This window comes from Podarcis muralis, chromosome 1, assembly GCF_964188315.1.
Source record: "Podarcis muralis chromosome 1, rPodMur119.hap1.1, whole genome shotgun sequence".
Classification (NCBI taxonomy): domain Eukaryota; kingdom Metazoa; phylum Chordata; class Lepidosauria; order Squamata; family Lacertidae; genus Podarcis; species Podarcis muralis.
This window is the reverse complement of record NC_135655.1, coordinates 131,701,028-131,721,609: the sequence shown is the minus strand read 5'-3', so window position 1 is coordinate 131,721,609 and position 20,582 is coordinate 131,701,028. Positions and strand designations below refer to the sequence as shown.

The following is a 20,582-nucleotide window of genomic DNA, read 5'->3' as shown; positions in this document are numbered from 1 at the left end:
CTTGTTTAGTTAATGTCACACCTTTCCCTCAGTGCAGGACCTAAGAAGGCCCATGACATGCATTAAAAGCAGATACAGAGTGCGTACACACACACACACACACACACACACACACACACACACCCTAAACAGGTATAAATCTTTTTAAAGGTTGCCTTCTTAAAAGTGACACTGAACCAAAACAAGCTGAAACCATTTAAAAACATTGAAGGATAAGAAAATATGCAACGCCCACCATTCAAAGACCCGGTCGCAACAGCCAGTTAGTTCCAGAGTCTGGGAGCAGCCACCAAGAAGGCCCTCTTGTGCCTGTGAGGATGGTGGGGCCAAGAGAGAGGCTGCCCCCGAAAATCTCAAAAGCCAGGCAGGCTCATATTGTGAGAGACAGTCCTTCAGAAAGCCTGGACCCCAACTGTTATAGGGCTTTATAGGTCATAACTAGGCTATGCAGAAGCTCCCACACGGCTCTAGTAAACCCTCCCCTCAGAGCTACTGCTGCTCTCCCACAAAAGCGCCAACTCAGCTGTGCCCCATCAACTGCCGTTCCTGCAACTTCCTAGCCACTGATCTTTCACCAAGTGCACATTTGCTCTCCAAAGGGGCTGGAAGAGAGTTATATGCAAGGCCCTGCGGAGGCATGGGTCAAGAAGTGGAGGGCCTCAGCTGCAATGCAAGGTCCCCTCTGAGTTGTGGCAGACATGGCAGAGCAGAAACAGCGCATCAAGCACACAGTTGAGGGCAGGGAGATGCTGGCCCCAAGGGACCTCCTCTATACCAAGCTCTCTCTAGCTTAGCGTGCTGCTCTGCAGTCCTAAGGAAGAGTGTTTTAAGACAGATTTCAAAACATGCAGTTGGCAGGCATGTAGCCTTACCAGAAAACTCATACCTTGCATGAATATTATGTGAAGTTTTTCTCATGCTGCTGAGAAACAGCGGTACTATTCAGGCTTGGCTGCCATATAATCCAGGCTACACAGGGACTACTGATTTTAAGACCCCAAACAGATGGGTCTGCTGAACCAAATGCATAGAAGATCATATATAAAGTTTTCCCACAAAAAACTGGATACTGTGATTCTAAAATCCAAGAGACATATGAATTTCTCTTAAGGGATTCCTCAATTTCTGTTCTTGACTCTAGTAATTACTGGTAAAGTTGGAGTCATAAACACTTTTTGTGGAGACTCATCTTGTGTGCATTTAGGATCACAGCTTTATAGTCCTCCTTTCAGTTGTCAACAATTTCCAGCTTTCTGTTGCAAACTTAAAACTCTTTGAACCCTAATTTGGTAAAGTCTCTTGTTTCTTCCCTTTTTTTAGGTCAACCGATAAGATATTTAAGTCTAAAGCATAGTCTCCCCCATTATAGCTAAAGAAAAACTTCCTTTAGTTGCTGGCAGAATTACAGTCTCCACATATTTTGCTTATATCGTAATTAGAAGCAGCAGAATGGAGAGCTGTGTTTTATTACTTGCAAGACTGAAACCATTTTTCATTGGGAAGAAAGGAAGAAGAGATTATGCAAATTACTATTTTTCCATGTATATAAATAAATGCTAAGTATTAAAAGGCTTAGATATGGCCCCTATCATACTTACTAGACTACTTTTATTATGGTTTAAATTGAAATAGTATGTTTGGCCAGGGAGAATGGCTTTGTTGAAATTCTGCTTGTATTTTTAGGTGAAAATGCCTTTTACCTGTCTCCAGACATCAGGAAACAATGTGATTGGTTTCAAGGTGATCAGCCAGTCAAAAAATTTGGCCAGAAAGAAGTGTAAGTTTAATGAGTTTTTAGTATTCTGAATAGAAGGAAAAGACAGGTGACTGAACAGTTGCAGCTTATTCCCAAAATCAGATGAAGTACCGTATTTTTTTCTCTATAAGACTCACTTTTTGCCTCCTAAAAAGTAAGGGGAAATGTGTGTGCATCTTATGGAGCGAATGCAGGCTGTGCAGCTATCCCAGAAGCCAGAACAGCAAGAGGGATCGCTGCTTTCACTGTGCAGCGATCCCTCTTGCTGTTTTGACTTCTGAGATTCAGAATATATTTTTTTCTTGTTTTCCTCCTCCAAAAACTAGGTGCGTCTTGTGGTCTGGTGCGTCTTATAGAGCGAAAAATACGGTACATGTTTTTTGCCAGCAGTATGCATGTTTTCTGTTTCTGACAAATACACTTTTAAGATGAATTAATTCTCTTTCCTGTATAAGAGTGTGAGGCACACAGTGAGAAAAGGAACGTTTTGTATGTTTCACTTTCCAAGGTTTTAGCTCCAGTACCTCTCCTTTGGGGGATTTTTGCTGGTTTGTTTGGAAGAGATAAACCTGCATGCCAGTCTGCAAAGCTAACAATGAGATCTACTGAAGGCAGCGAATTAGACTTATCTTGACACTGGGTGTAGAAAAGATAATGAACAAGGGATCATTTTTACAGTTATTCTTCCCAGTCTCCTGCATGGGGAAATGTGCTCCAGATTCTAAAAATTGATATTGGAAGGTGCCTCAAACTGAGAAATTCCATGTAGCAATCTAGTTAGTCTATTCCTCTGGGAAGTACACTGGATCATGGAAACATCATTAAATTTAAGATTAAATGGATCAGGAAACTTTATAAGAACTGTAAAGCACTTTGCTCATGGGGGGAAATATACACATATCCATAACTAATTTTTGTTTTTTTCAATTAGAAACATTCCAAATAATGTTACCTCTACACCTACTACTACAACAAAAGAAAAACTGGAAGGTATGTACAGTATCTCCTGTTTACCAAATGTCTTTAGCATATTTTATCCTTAGGATATTTGATCCTTGCATGTTGCATTTTGGCAGCAGTTAAGGACCACCACTTTTCTTTGGTAGAGGACAAACTACACATTGTACACAAATGCACAAATGTGTTTGGCTTTTTGAAAAAAGGAAAGGAGCTGCAGGAGGCTGCAGTCTTGAGTGCAGGAGCCGCAAAGGCAAGTGGGGCATATTTGTTCTCTAGAGCAGGGTTTCCCATCATCCCTGACCACTGGTCTTGCTAGCTAGGGATGATGGGAGTTGTAGTCCAAAAACAGCAGTTAGGAACAGAAAAACAGATGCTGTGGGAAAGTTAGGCACCTTTCTCTCTGCAGCTCCTCCGGTCACAATTACAGTCAAGCAATGCAACTGTTCAATAAAGAGACAAAACAGAAACCATAGAGTTGTATCCAACACTACTGTCTTGTTCGCACAAGGACTTCTGCTTGGGCAGCAATACTTTTCCTTGCTCTCCTCTGCCTGCAGAGCCTGCAAATTCTAGGAGTTCCCCCAACCCTCAAGAGCAGACTGGAGGGCCATGGAGAGGGGAGAGGGAGGGGAAGTTTTGTTATGCAAGTGGTAGTTCTTGCACAAATGGAAGAAGTCTGGTGAATGCAAGCCACTGGGGTTTTGTTACAGGCACCTGTAGTTAAAGTGTAGTTTGCTGCTAGGTTAGCTTAGTTTTAACTGAAGCCTCATCCCATATACTCCAACCCAAATTAATTGAAATTCTGTGCTCCCAGATGATTGGTCTGCACTAAAAGATGGACAGAAATTAAATGATCAGAACATTTTGCCCTGATGGGGTTCTTCTGACGAAATTCCATGTGATGTTTGTGTAAATAAATCTATTTACTCATTGAGCTGAGTGACACCCATGATGCAGTCAAGGACATTGAATTTCTTAGCTGTATGCTGGGTTGGTTTTATGCCCATTGTTTTCCACTGTATTACACTTCTTTGGTGAATCTCACAGCCAAGTCAGCCCATTTCAATCATCTGACTGGGAACATTGTCATTTGGACCAAATAAGCCAATACCGCTTCAAAAACACATTGTCTCCGTGTGTTGCAATGCATATTGTAAAAAATTCATACCATATGCTGTTAGCAGGAGAGCTCCCAAATCATTATGGTCCACAAAAACAGATTAATGCAAGTCAAGTGGCATGTATATGTTAAATTGTTAGAAAGAATAATCTTGGTAGAGGAAGATAAATAACTTCACCTTCCATCCATATACACAATGTGGATAGATTTAAATATTTTGTGTAGATTTTAATGCGTGCATGTATGTTAAATAAATACATATTTTGTGGAGATTGATTAAAAAACCAGTCCCATACTCAGATTAATGCTGTTGCATTACTATGTGTTCCTCTACCAAATTCTTCTTTCTAGTAATTTAAACATGCATGTGTCATCTGACTTTTATTAACTTGTTTCCATCCACCATAACAAATCAGGAGATCTCTTGTTCTATATGGGTTGTTTTTCAGCCTGAAGACTAATAAAATAAAATCCAAAAACCCCACTATACAGTAGACTTTCATTTTTTTAAAAAAAGCATGGAGCAGTAAGATCTTTATATTACAGTGGATCATTCAAACAAGTTCATTAGAATAAATTTCACTAACAAGTGAAGATTGAGAGGAATCATTTCAAAACTACCGTCTTCAACAGGGATCTCACCAGTCCTACCACAAGTCTTTATCAGTGGGACGTTTCACATTCTGCAGACTTCCTAAGCAAGCAGGCAGGCAGGCAAGCGAAATTAATATCTACAACATTGGTGCAAAACTAGAACCTAAGGTGTACAAACAGCAGGTGAGCTAGTATGATAGCCTCTTCTAGGCTGCATCAGTGTTGACTAGAATTCTCCTGCATAATTCCCTGCCCAAACAAAACCAGAATATCAGGGAGAAGTGTTCTAGCCAAGCCCTCTCTTTGACATGCTGGTTTTCTTGAGGTGGTTAATGTGATAGAGCTCAGAAACAGGTTGGGCCCTCAGCTGTTCTTTATGAGAACTGGGCCTAAATAGTCAGAAAAGCCCCAAATACCCACTTACAGAAGTAATAATAATAATAATAATAATAATAATTTATTATTTGTACCCCACCCATCTGGTTGGGTTTCCCCAGCCACTCTGGGTGGCTTCCAACAAAGACCAAAAATACACTAAGATGTCACACATTAAAAACTTCCCTGAATAGGGCTGCCTTCAGATGTCTTCTAAATGTCAGGTATTTGCTTATCTTTTTGACATCTGATGGGAGGGCGTTCCACAGGGCGGGCGCCACTACCGAGAAGGCCCTCTGCCTGGTTCCCTGTAGCTTTGCTTCTCGCAATGAGGGAACCGCCAGAAGGCCCTCGGCGCTGGACCTCAGTGTCCGGGCTGAATGATGGGGGTGGAGACACTCCTTCAGGTATACTGGGCAGAGGCCGTTTAGGGCTTGGTCAACACCAACACTTTGAATGGTCAACACCAACACTTTGAATATCCCCAGTTGGCACAGCTTTTCACACTTTTCATGTTGGTGACACACTTTTTAGGCATGCATCATTTCACGACACATTAATTCAATTTGACTAGCAAACCGGAGGTTAAATTAATCCCTTTCCAGCCCTGGGAGGAGCGTGGGGAGAGATCATGTGACACACCTGCACACTGTAGCTGACACACTAACATGTCGTGACACACAGTTTGGAAAGCTCTGTGTTCCACTGCTGAACAGCTCTTACTGTCAAAGTTTTTCCAAATGTTTAGTCGGAATTGCCTTTCTTGCAACTTGAAGCCATTGTTTTGAGTCCCACCCTCTCATGAGAGTCTGTTCCACTGCCGAACAGCTCATACTGTCAGAAAGTTATACCTGATGTTTAGTCGGAATCTCCCTTCTTGTAACTTGAAGCCATGGGTTCGAGTTTTACCCTCCAGAGCAGGAGAAAACAAGCATGCTCCCTCCTCCATGTGACAGCCCTTGAGATATTTGAAGATGGCTATCCTATCTCCTCCCAGTCTCCTCTTTTCCAGGCTAAACACTCCCAGCTCCTTCAAGTGCTCCTCATAAAACCTGGTTTCCAGACCCTTGATCCTCTTGGTTGCCCTCCTCTGCACACATTCCAGCTTGTCAACATCCTTCTTAAATTGTGGTGCCCAGAACTAGACACAGCATTCCAGGTGTGGTCTGACCAAGACAGAAGAGAGTGGGACTATTGCTTCCCTTGATCTGGACACTAGATCAATTTTCACTGACCTGTTTTTAAAGGGCTGCCCCTCTTAGGGGTTTCTAACTAGATTTTTTGGCTTCTGCAAACCTTGCCCAAGTCTGCTGAAACCTCCCTTGATGGTGCCATTTTCACTACACGAGTACTGGTAGTTGTCTTTGAACATTGGAAATAGAGGGCATAATTGACCATCCAGGTTAAGTGCCAGCTCATAAGTGGCAATTGGAGTTGTTTTGAAATTAAATTATTGTTGTTAGCCTTCAGATGGGGAGCGCAGGATATAAATAAAAATTTATTATTATTATTATTATTATTATTATTATTATTATTATTATTATTATTATTATTAAATCCGCCATACAAAGGGAATGCTATATTTGGGGTGCACTTATTTGAGGTCTCTTGGGTTTTTATGGATGATCTCTTTCTCTATTCTTTTAAAAATGCAGTCTAGATGCTTTCTTCTTTGAAGCCTTATGCCAGGTTCTGTTTTTGACAGTGGTTAAGCGCGCAGGTGAAGTCCAAATAACTGATATCACAGAAAACAGCGCTAAACTGCACTGGGTGAACCCTGAACCTCAACATGTCTTTGTCTACGACATCACAATCACCTCCGCACATGACCACTCTCTAGTCCTGAAGCTCAATTTAACTGGCACTGAACGGGTCATTGGAGGCCTCCGGAGTGGGCAGAAGTACAATGTCTTTGTGACTGGCTACCACAATGCACAGGCCAAAGCAACCTACAGAGGAACATTTAGCACAAGTAAGTTTGCCTTGTTTCTTGGGATTGAATTCACTCGCTTTCAGATGTTAGAAATATTAAGAACAGGCAGGAAATTAACATTGCATTAATAATGTTGACTCATGCTCAGACAGTGCACAAAAATTGGCATTCTAGAAGCTGAAAATGTTGGTGAATGGCTGTGATTTTTTTCTTTGTAAAGGCTTGAGTTTTCCAAAAGCAAGTGAACTGGATCTGATTATTTATAGCACTTCAGGGTAAGAATTGTCTCCTGAAGAGAACTAGATTGAAAAATATTAACTGGGGGGGGGGGAGGGGTTAGCAGCTGAAGAAATTCATCTATATAGTCAGTTAATCAAACATCTGTTACTAATGTCCCCAGTGGAAACCAATACTCATTTCAAAATCTTGTGCTTCATGTTGAATGATGTCCCAACTGTTATTTACCAAGCTTAATTCAGTGGTTTGTAAAAAGAGATCTCTTCTTCCTCTGTTAAAAAATGACACCTCTAGTTCCCAGCTAGAGATTTCTGTGGGTGACTTTGATATAAATGGAAATGTACACGAGGTGTTGCTTAGGAGGTTACTATGAGGGACCCCTCACGCTCCACAATTTCTTTGCTTTCCCTTTGCAGAGAGTATGCCATTGCCCAAGCTACCTGCAGCAGCTGTAGCCAATCTGATGGTGAACACTGCCCCTTTGGAAGGTCCGGAAACAGGTGAGTCCAGGGCCCCTGAGGTATCAAAGTGGTGTCCCGTTTTCAGCAGGGCTCCCTGACAGATTTTTCTTTTAAAGTAAGGGACACTTAGGTGGCATATTTTCTGAAATAAGGACAAATAATTTCTGTACAGAGGGTGCACATAAAAGATGCAGATAATGTTTCATAGCACCTTGATGTTCCCAAATAAGAGGCAAATATTTAAATTAAAGGGAGTCCATTAACATATGGAGCACCCGGCATTCTAGGGAGAGCCAACAAGTAGTGTCATTATAATTGATGCTCAGTGATGCTCCACCAACCAAGCCAAGAATGTAGAACGTATTGATTTTGTTAAGAGGAGGGGGGAAGTGGGCTTTGCAGAAAAGCAGTACAATTCAGCAGGTGTTTCAGATGTTCAAAGAAAAGCCAGCAGGGTGCTCGACTGATTCAGTGTAATATGGAAAGCAATGACATGTGAATTTCTTTAGTTGCGAGATGCATGGCCTTCGATTGAATGTGGCTCTGCCGCTTTGAACATTGCACTGAAAACACAAAGAAAAGGGGAGCCTGCTGATGGAGTAGTCGCTTGAGAGGAAAACACCTGCAATTTGAATATCCATAGTTTGTGTCATTCTAGTGACTGAAACGCACTGTCTGCATCCCTAGAAAAATCACCCAGGAAGAAATGCCAGCAGTTTCAATGTGCACAGTTCATTTCATCCCAGCACTGTGCTGAAATTCTTCTGAGGAGACCTGTGTCCCATTAGACCCTCCTTCAGCATTGCACGACTTAATGCTTAATAGTGCAATCCCAGTCTTGTCAGCTTAGAAGTACGGCCCACTGAATTCAGTGGCACTTACTTCTGAGTAGACATGTTTAGGCTTGCATCCTTAGAAGGGCAGCACACTCTGTATCAGAGAATGGATCCCCAGATCCCAGGCCACAAAAATCATGGGTTTTATTCTTTCACAGGTATTGAACAAAGGTGTATTTATTATGTTATCAGCTATCTGCTGGCTGATAGGGACGCGGGTGGCGCTGTGGGTTAAACCACAGAGCCTAGGACTTGCTGATCAGAAGGTCGGCGGTTCGAATCCCTGTGACGGGGTGAGCTCCCGTTGCTCGGTCCCTGCTCCTGCCAACCTAGCAGTTTGAAAGCATGTCAAAGTGCAAGTAGATAAATAGGTACCGCTCCGGCAGGAAGGTAAACGGCATTTCCATGCGCTGCTCTGGTTCACCAGAAGCAGCTTAGTCATGCTGGCCACATGATCCGGAAGCTGTCTGCGGACAAACGCCGGCTCCCTCGGCCTATAGAGCGAGATGAGCACTGCAACCCCAGAGTCAGTCACGACTGGACCTAATGGTCAGGGGTCCCTTTACCTTTATCTGCTGGCTAATTTGGATAAAAGGGAAAATACTAGGTAATTTTTTTAAAAAAAAAAATTCTCTAGATGCCTAGATCTAGGTTTGGGGCAAGTACTCTTTGGTGAGACAGCCCCAGCTGACATTTAAAACAGCAAAACACACAGCAAAGCCAAGAGTGGAAATATAGACTGTTAGATCTCTAACATACCCTGTTCTAAGTTACATCCAAAGTTGCCCACTTCCCCTTAGCATAGAAAGGGACCAAATGTTTGGGAAGTTAAAAAGGTCAGATTCATGCGCTTTTGCATACAGCAGCAAGAAAAAACCAGCAGTCTAACTTAGGTTCCAAAATTTCTAAATTATTTGTATAGCAACACAAATCTGGCTTGCTTAAGCCACACAGTCTAAGCCTGGAGCATCCAGCTTAGACCTCCTTCCTTGGGAGGGTTGGCATGATGGAATGGGAGAACAGAGGGGCAGGACAGATTACTCTATGTTCTTAACCTCTTCATGCATTGTTTGGAGCTTAGCACGTTGGTTGTCTGAGGCTGAATATCCCACATTATCTACATGCCTTGAAAGACGTTTCCCTCAAAACTCTGACCATCTAATTAACTGAGTAATAAGCAAGCCTCATGGGGTTGGGAAAAATCCAAAAGAAACACCAGATTGCCATGGCTTCTCTTCCTTGAGCAGGCAGTGGCTAAGCTTCCCATGTCATGGCCATCATGGAGCCAACAATAAAAAATCACCAAGAGATATTGAAAATATTTATTTTCCTGTGGCTCACTGGAAAGTATTCAGTTATGAAAGTTTGTGTCACATTGTAAGTCCTTGTGCTTGTCTGTTTGCCTTGTCTCAACGCATTAATGGTTTGTTATCATTTATAAACCATTAATGAACAATTAACATAGCTTGTACTCCGTGATTAACAATTATGTGGATGAATAACATTTTTTATAAATGTGTAATTGTTGTGTGTGTGAATGCCAATAGTCTGTTGATATTTCTGTTTTAATAATTATAATATAATGCAATTCTCACATAATTATTGGATTGAAACATCTGTTAGAACTTTTGCTGCCCGTTATATGTTAGGCATATATGCTAATCTCATTTGCCTACTCATATTTATTTCTCAAAGAGCAAGATAGAAATAATTGATGGCAAATCTGCTTGTTTTTCTAAATGTGATGGTAGAGATTATCATGTCGACACCAGCTCTCTGCTCATTATGCATTGGCCGCTTGTGACAATAGACATCACTTGTGCCACATAATTGTTCCAAATTCAATGCCATATAGTTCATAGCTTGGGCCAGGGTTTCCCAAACGTGAGTCTCCAGCTGCTTTTGGATTACAATTCCCATCATCGCTGACTATTGGTCTTGCTAGCTAGGGATGATGGGAGTTGTAGTCCAAAAACAGCTAGAGACCTAAGTTTGGGAAACTGTGGATTAGGCAGTCCAATTTACATTATTTTGTCTGTTGCACATTAAGCAGTTCTTGCCTCAGCTGTCTTATACAAGTTCCTAATTTCCTTGGTCAGTTTTCTTGGATTCAGAACTGAGTACTTGGTGTTAAATTTTTTGAAGACTACAAGCTGCTATGAAGAATACCTGTAAAAAGAAATTCAGTAGCTTTTCTTCTCATGCACATTGAGTGCTGCATAGAACTGTCTTCAAACAAGCTGGCCTGTGTGGAATATGCTGTTCCATATACCTGAACAAAACAAAAAAGGCACCTCTGGAATTCTTAATTGTTTTTGAGAGAGCTGGGCCCAAATAAGTTACCTTGCTGAAAGCCTGTTTCCCGGATGTTCTGTGGTGATGCTGAGGTTGTATGTTGCTTGTTCTGTTGTTGAAGTCGTGCGCTCCAGGGTGTGGTCCTCCATTCATCTCTTCTGTGTTTTTTCATCTCCCTTCACTTGCATCATTCTATGTCATGTTCACCTTCAGATTATGTGTATAACTGCACTTGGTCCTTTTTTGTCACCAATTTCCATCTTGTATGACACACTGAGCAGATTCTTGGAAGGCACTTGTCCTTGTCTAGATGTTTTAACTTTTTATTAACTTTTTTGTTTTTGTAAGAGAGCCACAGGGCACCTAACACAGGTCTATGAGCCACAGTAACACCTCACAAAGTGTATAATAAAAGCTGCAAGCATAGGAAGGATAATGCAGAAGAATATCAGGAATTATCAAATCAACACACTTCTGTCTCCAGAGGCTGCTTTCACACGTGAAGCTCTCTTTTTCTCCTTAGCCGGGGTGTAAATTTGATGGAATAGCAGAGTGCTTCTTCCTGCCTTGCTTCCACCTACAGTTACCAATAGTGCAAGAGTGCTGTCATTATTGTCACGTACAAAAATGCTCATGAGCTTGGATACCTACTGCAAGGTATCTAAGGTGGACGGTCTATATGTTGAGTCCTGGTGCCCATTACAGGGGTAGTGCAATTGTTTTTTACATATTAAAATAGTGGTATTTTACTGTGGTATTAAGAGGAAGCTTCTATACTGGTCACCAGTATAGATACAGCAGAATACTGTCTGAGCTTACAGATGAGAGCAACATGGGTGTGCAGAGTTAAAAAGAGATGGCCCACGAATGAGCATAAACAGCAGTAATAATGCGAGCAAGCCACAATTTTAATAATAATAATAATAATAATAATAATAATAATAATAATAATAATTAATAATTAATAATTAATAATTGCCCCACCCATCTGACTGGGTTGCCCCAGCCACTCTGAGTGGTATAGTGGTTGGCAACAAACAAAATAGCAGATTTCCACTCCAAGGAGCTTGCAGTCTCAAGTTTAACACAGGAGAGCATAAGGAGAGGGAAGGGAAGCCATGGCTCACGGTAAAGGCAATGAGGTTCATGGAATGAAAAACCTCAAGCCCAAATGGGTGGCCTATAATATATTGGTCCCTACTGAAGTGCCCAACTTTACCCTTTCTCCCCATGCTCTTAAGTGCCCTTGCCTGGCTCAAAGCCTCCTTCTACTCCCTGCTCTTCGCTTCCCATGTTGTCATGTGCCAAGGAGAGCCTGGCAGCATTAGATGCCCCAAGCTAAGAAGCCTTTTGGGGAGAAGGTAGTCATGGAGGTTGGAATATCCTTCAGGGTTTGAGTCTGTCTCAAAAGAAAGCACGGTTATAGCAGGAAATAAGTTCCTTCCTAATGTGTAAATCTATCCTCAACTGGTCAGTTGTGCTGTGGTGCTGTGTCCACTAGCTGACAGGCAAAGCCGGTGTGTCTGCTGGCTCCACTTCCTTGTCTTAGACTTCCAAGCTTCAAGCATGCCAGCTCCCTCAAGGTGAGGATTTTGCCTCCAGATAGCCAACTCACCTCACTGCGTCTGGACTGAGGACGTATATATCAGCTGGGTGGGAAGCAGGCTAGAGGCTGAATGGGAAGCCAAGTTTCTCAGTTGTGTGTACCCCTTAGCCGATGGGAAAAACCATATTTATTGTAGCCATGGTCTGCACCTGGGATACAGGTGCTCATTGGCCAACTTGGAACAGCGTTGTCTTTGTGATTTGGGGAACCACCCATGAACGTCACTTGGGTTGTAACATTTGACCATTGCACCATTCTTGCATTTCTCCACTATGCTTTTTTGATGCCTCTGACTACTACACTGCACTGGATGTGGCTAAAGACTTGCGGAGGCATGTACGAGCCTATCAGCTTTTACAGCAAATCCATGCCAGAAAGTAAAATTAAAGCAGAATAAAACATTGAGCTGCATGCACTGGCTGCTTGGCATGTTTGTGATTTTACTAGGAATGGGCACAACATTATTATTTCCCAGGTTGTTTCTGTGAAGGAAGACATTAGTAGTTCAGATCAAGCTCCCTTTCATTTGTGCTGTTGAAAATGGCTCCTCTCCCCCCCTTTCTTGCTTCCTGTGCTTTTTTGCAGCTTTTAACCTTTTCAGAATCATTTAACATTTGCACATTTTGAAATTCAAATTTGACAGATCCTTGCTTGCTGGACCTTGACATGGGCACGCAGTGCAAGGAGTATCAGGTTAAGTGGTTCTTTGACTTCAAAAACAAGATCTGCACCCAGGTTTGGTATGGTGGGTGTGGCGGTAACGCCAATAGATTTGAGACAGAAGCTGACTGCATTAGCAGATGCTTGAAGCCATGTAAGTACCCACAGAGGGTTAACCCATTTTGCACTTTTAAACATTGTCAAGCAACGTTTCAGAGCGGAAGGGGACAAAAGTTTAAAAACAAATTCCACACACTTTTTCTCTACAGCAGATGAAAGAGTCATGCAGCTGCCTGTCCTTGGGAAAAGTCCCTTATCAGGTAAAATCAGGAATGGAGAGGATTATGCGTTTAGTTATGTGTCATTATACTGGATGCATCTTTTGGATGCTTTGCCCAATGTAACCCATGCGCCTCCTTCCTGCTTTCCTGCATTGCTGTCCCATACTTCTCCATCTCCGTCTGCATGCCTCCCATCAGACCTAGAAAAGCAATGCTGGTGTAAATATATTGCACTTTCTTCTGTCTCCTGCATCCAGAGGGCAGTCTCATTAACTGGGACGGAGCCGCCTCATCGTCTGGTGGGCAGCGCCAGCTTTGACTCCACCAGGAGAGGGGCTTCTCTAACAGGATGGAATGGGGGAAGCCCCTTCCCCTATCTCTGCTAGCCACCCATCCTGTGGATGTGGTGAGATTTTATCTAGTACATCTACCATATCAGAACCTTTGGTTTTGCACCTGGATTGTGGACCTAGTTGTCATGGTTGGTCAACTTCTCCTCCTTCAGCTTCAGGATCTGTTTTTGGAAGGGGAGCTGTAAGCAGTTTTCAGAGAGATGAAGGATAAAAACTAAAAAGGGAGCAGAAGAAGACTCTGTCACATCCAGCCTCTTTGGATCTCAGGGCCTAGACCAGCCTTATGCAGCCTGTTGCCATCCAGATGTTGTTGGGCAACCATCACCTTGACTATTGGCTGTGCCAGTTGGGTCTGCAGGGATTCCAACAACATCTGGAGGGCACCAGGTTGGGAGAGTTGGCCCACAACCAAGGGGCTTCAAGAACTGGGAAGGTGCTTCCAAGTCATCTTGCTCAGGTACTTGCCAGTCTGCATCCTCCAAGGGAGGGGGAGAGGCAACAAAGAGGACGCCAAACTGAGTGGCCTTTTCAGCCATGCTTTTCAAAAACATGCTCTAGTATTGTGATTTGTGCTCACCTTCCCATACCTGATGCCCTTTGCAACTAACAGCATTAAGACCACAAAACACAATGAAACAGAGTATTATTATTTTTTTAAAGGAAAGGAAAAGATCAGAAATAAAAACTAGCAGCTCCCTGAAAACTAAAAATGGGCAAAATATAACAGTGCAACAGAGCAGAGAGCCAACAAACCATTCAGCTGGGACCCTTCTGGGTGAAGCCTTGGCCTGTTGGCAAAAGGATCATCAGAAATGGAGCTGGACTGGCCTCCCTAAGGAGGAGTTTGTAATCCTGTCTGCAGCCCCTGAAAGGCGGAGGAGTTTCTCTCTTGAAGATCTTAATACTTGCCTAAGCCGTTCTGCCGCTTGCCCTAATTTTGCAATGCATGGGTGTTTCGGTCAGATCCACCCAAGGAGATGCCACTGGGTATGAGAGAGACAAATTTTCTTACTGTAAATTTTCATTTTCCAAGTGTGTCCAGAGGGAAGGCTACTTGACCTCTCACCTTGAGAGCATTTTGGTTTGAGTCTCACTCTTGTCCTTGTCCGCCTCTTTTGTGTTTATCCACATGCATTTTTGTGCTTTGCCCTTAGATAAATATTTTTATTTCCATGTTGAGTCATGTCATAGGAGTCAAGGGACATCTTCTTTTCCAGTTCAGGTTTGGGGAGTCAGGGAGCCCCTCCCCTTGGTAGAGTCAGAAATTGACACCAGCTCCCCACCAGGAGGTGGTGCTGACCTGGAAGGAGACACAAGAACCAGAATTTAAAATAAGAATATGTCCCTTTCTCTGGTGAGCATGTAAACGTCACCACTCATGCTGTATTGTCCTCAGTATTACTAACATAGTCACTTGTGTGTTTCTACTTTTGTACAAACAACGTGTCCTCGTCCTTTTCATCATGGCCTTCTGCTCCAGTGGTCTCCTTTGAGATAGGAGACCCCTTCCTGACAAAGCACTGCTGAGACCACCATGAGAAACCCTGGAGGGTATGGCATGAATAGGTGTCAGGCAGGCTTCAGATTGGGAACACCAGACTCAAAGAAAACCCCAAAGCACCACATCATCTTTTGCTGGGTGTAGACTATTGTTCCACGCACAAAGGCAACATGCACATCCCTAGAATATCCCATAAGAGATGCCTCTCTCTGATTTCTCAGAAATCTCCAACGAAGAGGCTTTTACAGCCCTCTGTCCAGCCAATCCTATGCATGCAGACGGAAGAGTAAGATTTCTCCCAGCTAAGTGTGTAAAGATTTATAGCCTGACTCTGTTTCATTCCTGTGCTTCTTTTACATTCATCAGTTAACCAACATCTATCTTGTCATTTTTACCCATGGCTCCTTGGCCAATTCTCAGCAGATATAGTGCTTAATGCTTCCTTCTTGTTTAAATATTTGAAAAGTGTAGTAATATCTTGGGATGGCATATCCTCTTGGGCAGGCTGCAGTGGTGGTGAGACAGCACTGAATTGAGCTGCACCATCAGGTTACCCCCTTTTTTATTCCTGAAGAAGAGGACTGGTTAAAAGGAGTCTTCCCCCATCACTCTCTGCCTGGCCCTGCATGTGCTACTGACATGACTCAATGCCAGCCAGAGGGTGAGGCTTTCTCTCTCCCATCCCAAGGAGTGCTGAAGCTGAGCCATAAGCTCCAGCTGTGCCCCCCTCGACCATCAGCTTCAGATTCCGAACTCAGGCCAGGGACATCCATTGCACCCCTTCCACTTTTGTTGGGAAGGCAGAGGGGCCCTCAGTTAGGGCTTGGCCACACTTAGCTGTTGCCCTGCTCTTTCCAGGCAGAGGTTGATACTTTAATGCTTGGTTTCTGAGTGTGTGCCACTCCCTCCACCCTCCACAAAAGCTGCTCTTTAAAGCTGAATTAGAACAAATGTCAGTTCAGGTTTTCATTGATGTTTGCTCCAGTTGAGCTTTAAAGAACAGGTTTTCACAACTAAAGCTCCAGAGGAGGGGAAAGGGCTCTGGGACATGGAGCTTTAAATTGTGGCCCATGCTTGGAAAAAGTGAAAGAAATCTAAGTGTGAATAAGCCCTTCCTCGCATCTCATAATAGAAATCCTGGAATTTTCTGAAATAAATTTTGTGATGGATTGCAAGTGAAAGAAAGAGCTGAGGAGTTGACTATTAAGCAAGCCTAGCAGCAGTAACAAGGGGCAGAAGAAAGGTCTTCCAAAGGCACCAAGACAGAGACAGCACGGGAAGGAGCAGGGTCTGTTGCTGAAGCCTCTTGAGTCCATCTTCCCTTGCCATAGCCTCTAAAAACACATAGCTTGGTTTCTGAGTTTATTGAAGAATCTCAATAGGTATTCCTTTGGTTTTTACGCCATAGGTGTCCCCAGCATTAGTTAAGAGTTCCTTCTGAAATAAGAGCAGCAGCACCTATGTTACGGAAATCTAGATTTCAACGGTTTGGATCATCTTACAAGATGAGGATGATCTGCTAATTTTACTTTTTGGCTCTTGACTTCAAGCCCTTTTGAATGCTTTGGATAAAGAACACTGGTTCTGAGCCAACTTTAATTTTGGTTTCTTATTTATTAATACTATTAATAGCCCACCTTTCATGTCAGTGGATCCCAGGGTGGAGTAAAAAAATACATAAAATCATAGAAAACAAAATATTAAACCATAAAAACTATTTTAAATGCAGCTAAAACAGCAGAGGAGTCTAATGTATCACCAACAAATTACAGTGTACCTTGGTTCTCAAGCTTAATCTGTTCCAGAAGTCCAGTCCAAAACCAAAGCGTTCCAGAACCAAGGTGTGCTTTCCCATAGAAAGTAATGCAAACTGGATTAATCTGTTCCAGACTTTTAAAAACAACCCCTAAAACAACATTTTAACATGAATTTTATTATCTAACGAGATCATTGATCAGTAAAATGAAAGTGATAAGTAATGTACTGCAGTCACAATCAATCAGTGACTGACCTCAAAACTGACCTCAGCGTAGCACTCAAAATGGAAGTGTGGCACTCAAGTGTAACACTCAGAACTGAGCACGTTCGGCTTCTGAAAAAGGTTTGCAAACCAGAACACTTCCGGGTTTGCAGTGTTTGGGTTCCAAGTTGTTTGAGAACCAAGGGGTTTGAGAACCAAGGTACCACTGTAATTCGCTAAGGCTGCAGTCCAAAGGGGGTAGGGCAAATGTGACAGTACAGGAACACTCAGGTGCTCCTTTGTCCATGTTATGACTTAAAAAAAATAAATCCCTTCCATTCGAAACTGACAGTTGGGGATGGGGATGGAATCAGGGCAAGAATTTTAGACCAGCTCCTGCATAGTCTGTGGGCTTATTGGACCCTCTCTCATGAGATTGCAGCCTAAGTGTTGGAAATGCAACAAGTCATTACTTGGTGCCATAAAAAAATTTTAAGTGTGGCAATAAGAGCATTGATTAATAGTGAGAACATTAATTTCAAAATAACTGAAATGTACACAACGCCACACTGCAAGTTATGTGGCCACTCTTGGAACCATTCTTACGTAGGTAGATTAGATAGATAGATAGATAGATAGATAGATAGATAGATAGATAGATAGATGTGGAGAATGTAAAAAGAGTTCACTTCATTTGTTAAACTCTGTGAAACACACTGAGAAGCGTAAACCAAGGTTTTCTATCCAAAGGGCTGAACACACCAAAACATTTTGTAAAGACTCCATTGAGTCCTTTTCCTGACAAATATAAATTCAAGGATACCAATTCAGAGCATGGGAAATTAAATAGCACAATTCTTCCCCCCAAGATTCAGGCCAGCAATGGGCAATGGGTGCAATGGGTATGGTGAATGGAGATGTGCAATGCTATTGAGTGGAACTGGCGAAACAATAGAACGTCCCCATCCCTCCCTGTTACTTCAAACCTGATAGGCATAAAATATAAATTGTTGTATCCCATTTTGAGTCCGGACAGTTGAATAGGATGAAGAATGCTGATTTAACCAGCAACAGAAAAATCATATACTTAAAATGAAGAATTAAACTTTTCCCAGCTCGTTGCTTGAGATACATAATGCCCTTTCAGTAAAGATTTGTATTTGTATAGGCTGCATGAGTTATTTCAATTGCACTGAGGAAAAATGACGCCCAGACTCAACACAATTCCTTTTCAATGAAACAAAACAATTAAGCAGTGGGTTGAATTTAGTGGGGCAGGAGGCAGGGGGGGGAGTCCTGTTGTGCAAGCAGAGCTTGTTCCCTGCACACCGACTGCACTCAGTGCTCAGCTGAATTGCACTCCATTTTCAGCCTCACTCCTAGGCTCCCCAAGCCATAGTAAAATAACTGGTCTCGACATTTACAGGACAGAAAGTGCACAAGAAGAAGTTACGGAGGAAATTACCCAGAAGGAAATTGGAAAGCAGAGCAAAAAAGGTAGCAAGAGCAGGTATGAGAAAAAGAAACCAGAAGTTAACTGGATTGAGGAAAGTATATGTACTGAACCGTGGGTCTAAACCACTGAGCCTCTTGGGCTTGCGGATCAGAAGGCTGGTGGTTTGAATCCCCGCAACGGGGTGAGCTCTCGTTGCTCGGTCCCTGCTCCTGCCAACCTAGCAGTGTGGAAGCACAAAGTTCAAGTAGATAAATAGGTACCACTCCGGGGGGAAGGTAAACGGTGTTTCCGTGTGCTGCTCTGGTTTCACCAGAAGCAGCTGAGTCATGCTGGCTACATGACCCAGAAAAACTGTCTGTGGACAAACGCTGGCTCCATCGGCTCGTAAAGCGAGATGAGCGCCGCAACCCCAGAGTCGTCTGCGACTGGACTTAACTGTCAGGGGTCCTTTACCTTTTTTTATATGTACTGAAAAGAAACAGGGGGAAGAAATAAAGCAAAAAGACAAAGGGAAAAATTGCCTCCGGGTCAGAGCTCCTGCTTTGTATGCAGATTCAGTCCCTGTCCACCCAGCACTCAGGCAGGGGAAAGAGCTCTGTGAGGAAGTCTGGAGAGACCCGGCAAGTCAAGATAGGAGGGTCCATGGGTCTGAGGCACCTTTGTGTGGTCAAAGATCCCTCAAAACGGACCAGAGTTCAGAAACCATGACTTACATGAGAAAATAGAAAACAACACAAGGCAAAATTTTGCCCCGAAACAGGAAGGTATGGGATCAATAGATGCAGATTCTTTAGTTTGTCTGTGGAGAGAAGTGTTCAAGCATCTCCCATGGAAGTGGTTCCCAATGGAATCCCAAGGATTCCCAAGTAAAACTCCCATAGTGCCAGTGAAATTTTGCTTCATTAAGAGCAGTAGGTTCTTCTGGATTTAATACTTGGCTAAGTCAATTATTCGTTCACTGTAAAGAACAAAGTAAAGAGAATGAATCTAGTTTTTTCATCACTGAGCAATCCAGAATTTTAAATATGGATTGCAACTCAGTGGCTGTTCCAGGTTATGTAACAAGGACCACCATCGGATAATAGATGCTCTGACAGCTTCCTAAGTTCCTCGAGAAAACTAATACTTGATCAAGCGTCAAAAGCATCTCAAGAAGCTCATGAAATGGGGAGGGGAAGGATGCAATATGAACATGATGGGATGGCAGGTGAATTTGACTTCTTTTATACTGGACTTCTCTGAATTTGATGAGCATAGTTGGACCAGATTAGATTCAGTAGCAATGGCCTGCTCTTTTTCTAGCAGTTGCTTCCTGCATTTTAAAAGCGACACATGCCAAAATTCCACACAAGCTACAGTATGTTTTCACCCATGGACTTGGTACTCAGGTCAATATTTCATCCCAGGGAGAATAAGCCCACAGTTGGCAGATGCTTGTCACTTTGGTCAACACAAACACCACACCCACTGCTGGACTGCACACATTTCACGCATCAATGGATTAAAAGTACATTTTGTCTATTTTCATATCAGCAGCATACTTTCTAAATGTCAGTTCGAGCTCTGGAAAGCATTTATTAACATGATGCAACTGTTTTAAAGTATATAAACACATGGTCAATCTGTTGCCTAAAAGTATGTTTCCAATCTGTGGAAAAATTGCTTCATTTAGAATATCTGATTTCACTTCATCCTTCCATCACTTTACTGGATAGCTCTGTGTGTGTGTGTGTGTGTGTGTGTGAGAGAGAGAGAGAGAGAGAGAGAGAGAGAGAGAGAGAGAGAGAGATGAGAAACAAATGCACGCCATTCCTGGTTCCTTGTAGATCCCAAGGCAGAATTCTCAGAAGATGTCATTCATTCATTCATTCATTCATTCATTCATTCATAGCATATGATCTTCTCCTCATCCAAAGGGCTCTCTCTATGTCTGGCTTACCAACATCTGCAGGAAGGCAGTCCATGCCCTTAAGCTGACAGTGCAAAATACATGATGCACAAGGGGAAATGGGTGGATTAGGAGGGGAAAGCAACATCAGGCACCAGTTATTTGAACACTGTTACACAGGGCTGTATCCAGTGTAGCTCCTTTGGAATAAATGGGCATTGGACGAATTTAGATCCATTAAATTCATTGGCTTTACTTGGAGTGACTTACAACCCACAGGTCTACCTATGCAGATTCTGGCTTCCTCAGA

General features: G+C 42.7%; 1 protein-coding gene across 16 annotated transcripts in view; it reads left to right on the top strand.

Moving 5' to 3' along the window:
- COL6A3 (collagen type VI alpha 3 chain) overlaps positions 1-20,582 on the top strand; it is a 111,590-nt gene that overhangs the window by 86,675 nt on the left and 4,333 nt on the right. For 7 of the 16 annotated variants that reach the window (XM_077918652.1, XM_077918701.1, XM_077918647.1 and 4 more), the window contains 7 exons: positions 1,684-1,777; positions 2,688-2,746; positions 6,511-6,777; positions 7,392-7,475; positions 12,817-12,987; positions 13,103-13,153; positions 18,355-18,438. In XM_077918652.1, coding sequence (XP_077774778.1) covers positions 1,684-1,777; positions 2,688-2,746; positions 6,511-6,777; positions 7,392-7,475; positions 12,817-12,987; positions 13,103-13,153; positions 18,355-18,438 — 810 coding nt within the window. The remainder of the gene's footprint in view (positions 1-1,683; positions 1,778-2,687; positions 2,747-6,510; positions 6,778-7,391; positions 7,476-12,816; positions 12,988-13,102; positions 13,154-18,354; positions 18,439-20,582) is intronic. The other 9 variants (XM_077918660.1, XM_077918677.1, XM_077918671.1 and 6 more) reach the window with 9 other exon arrangements.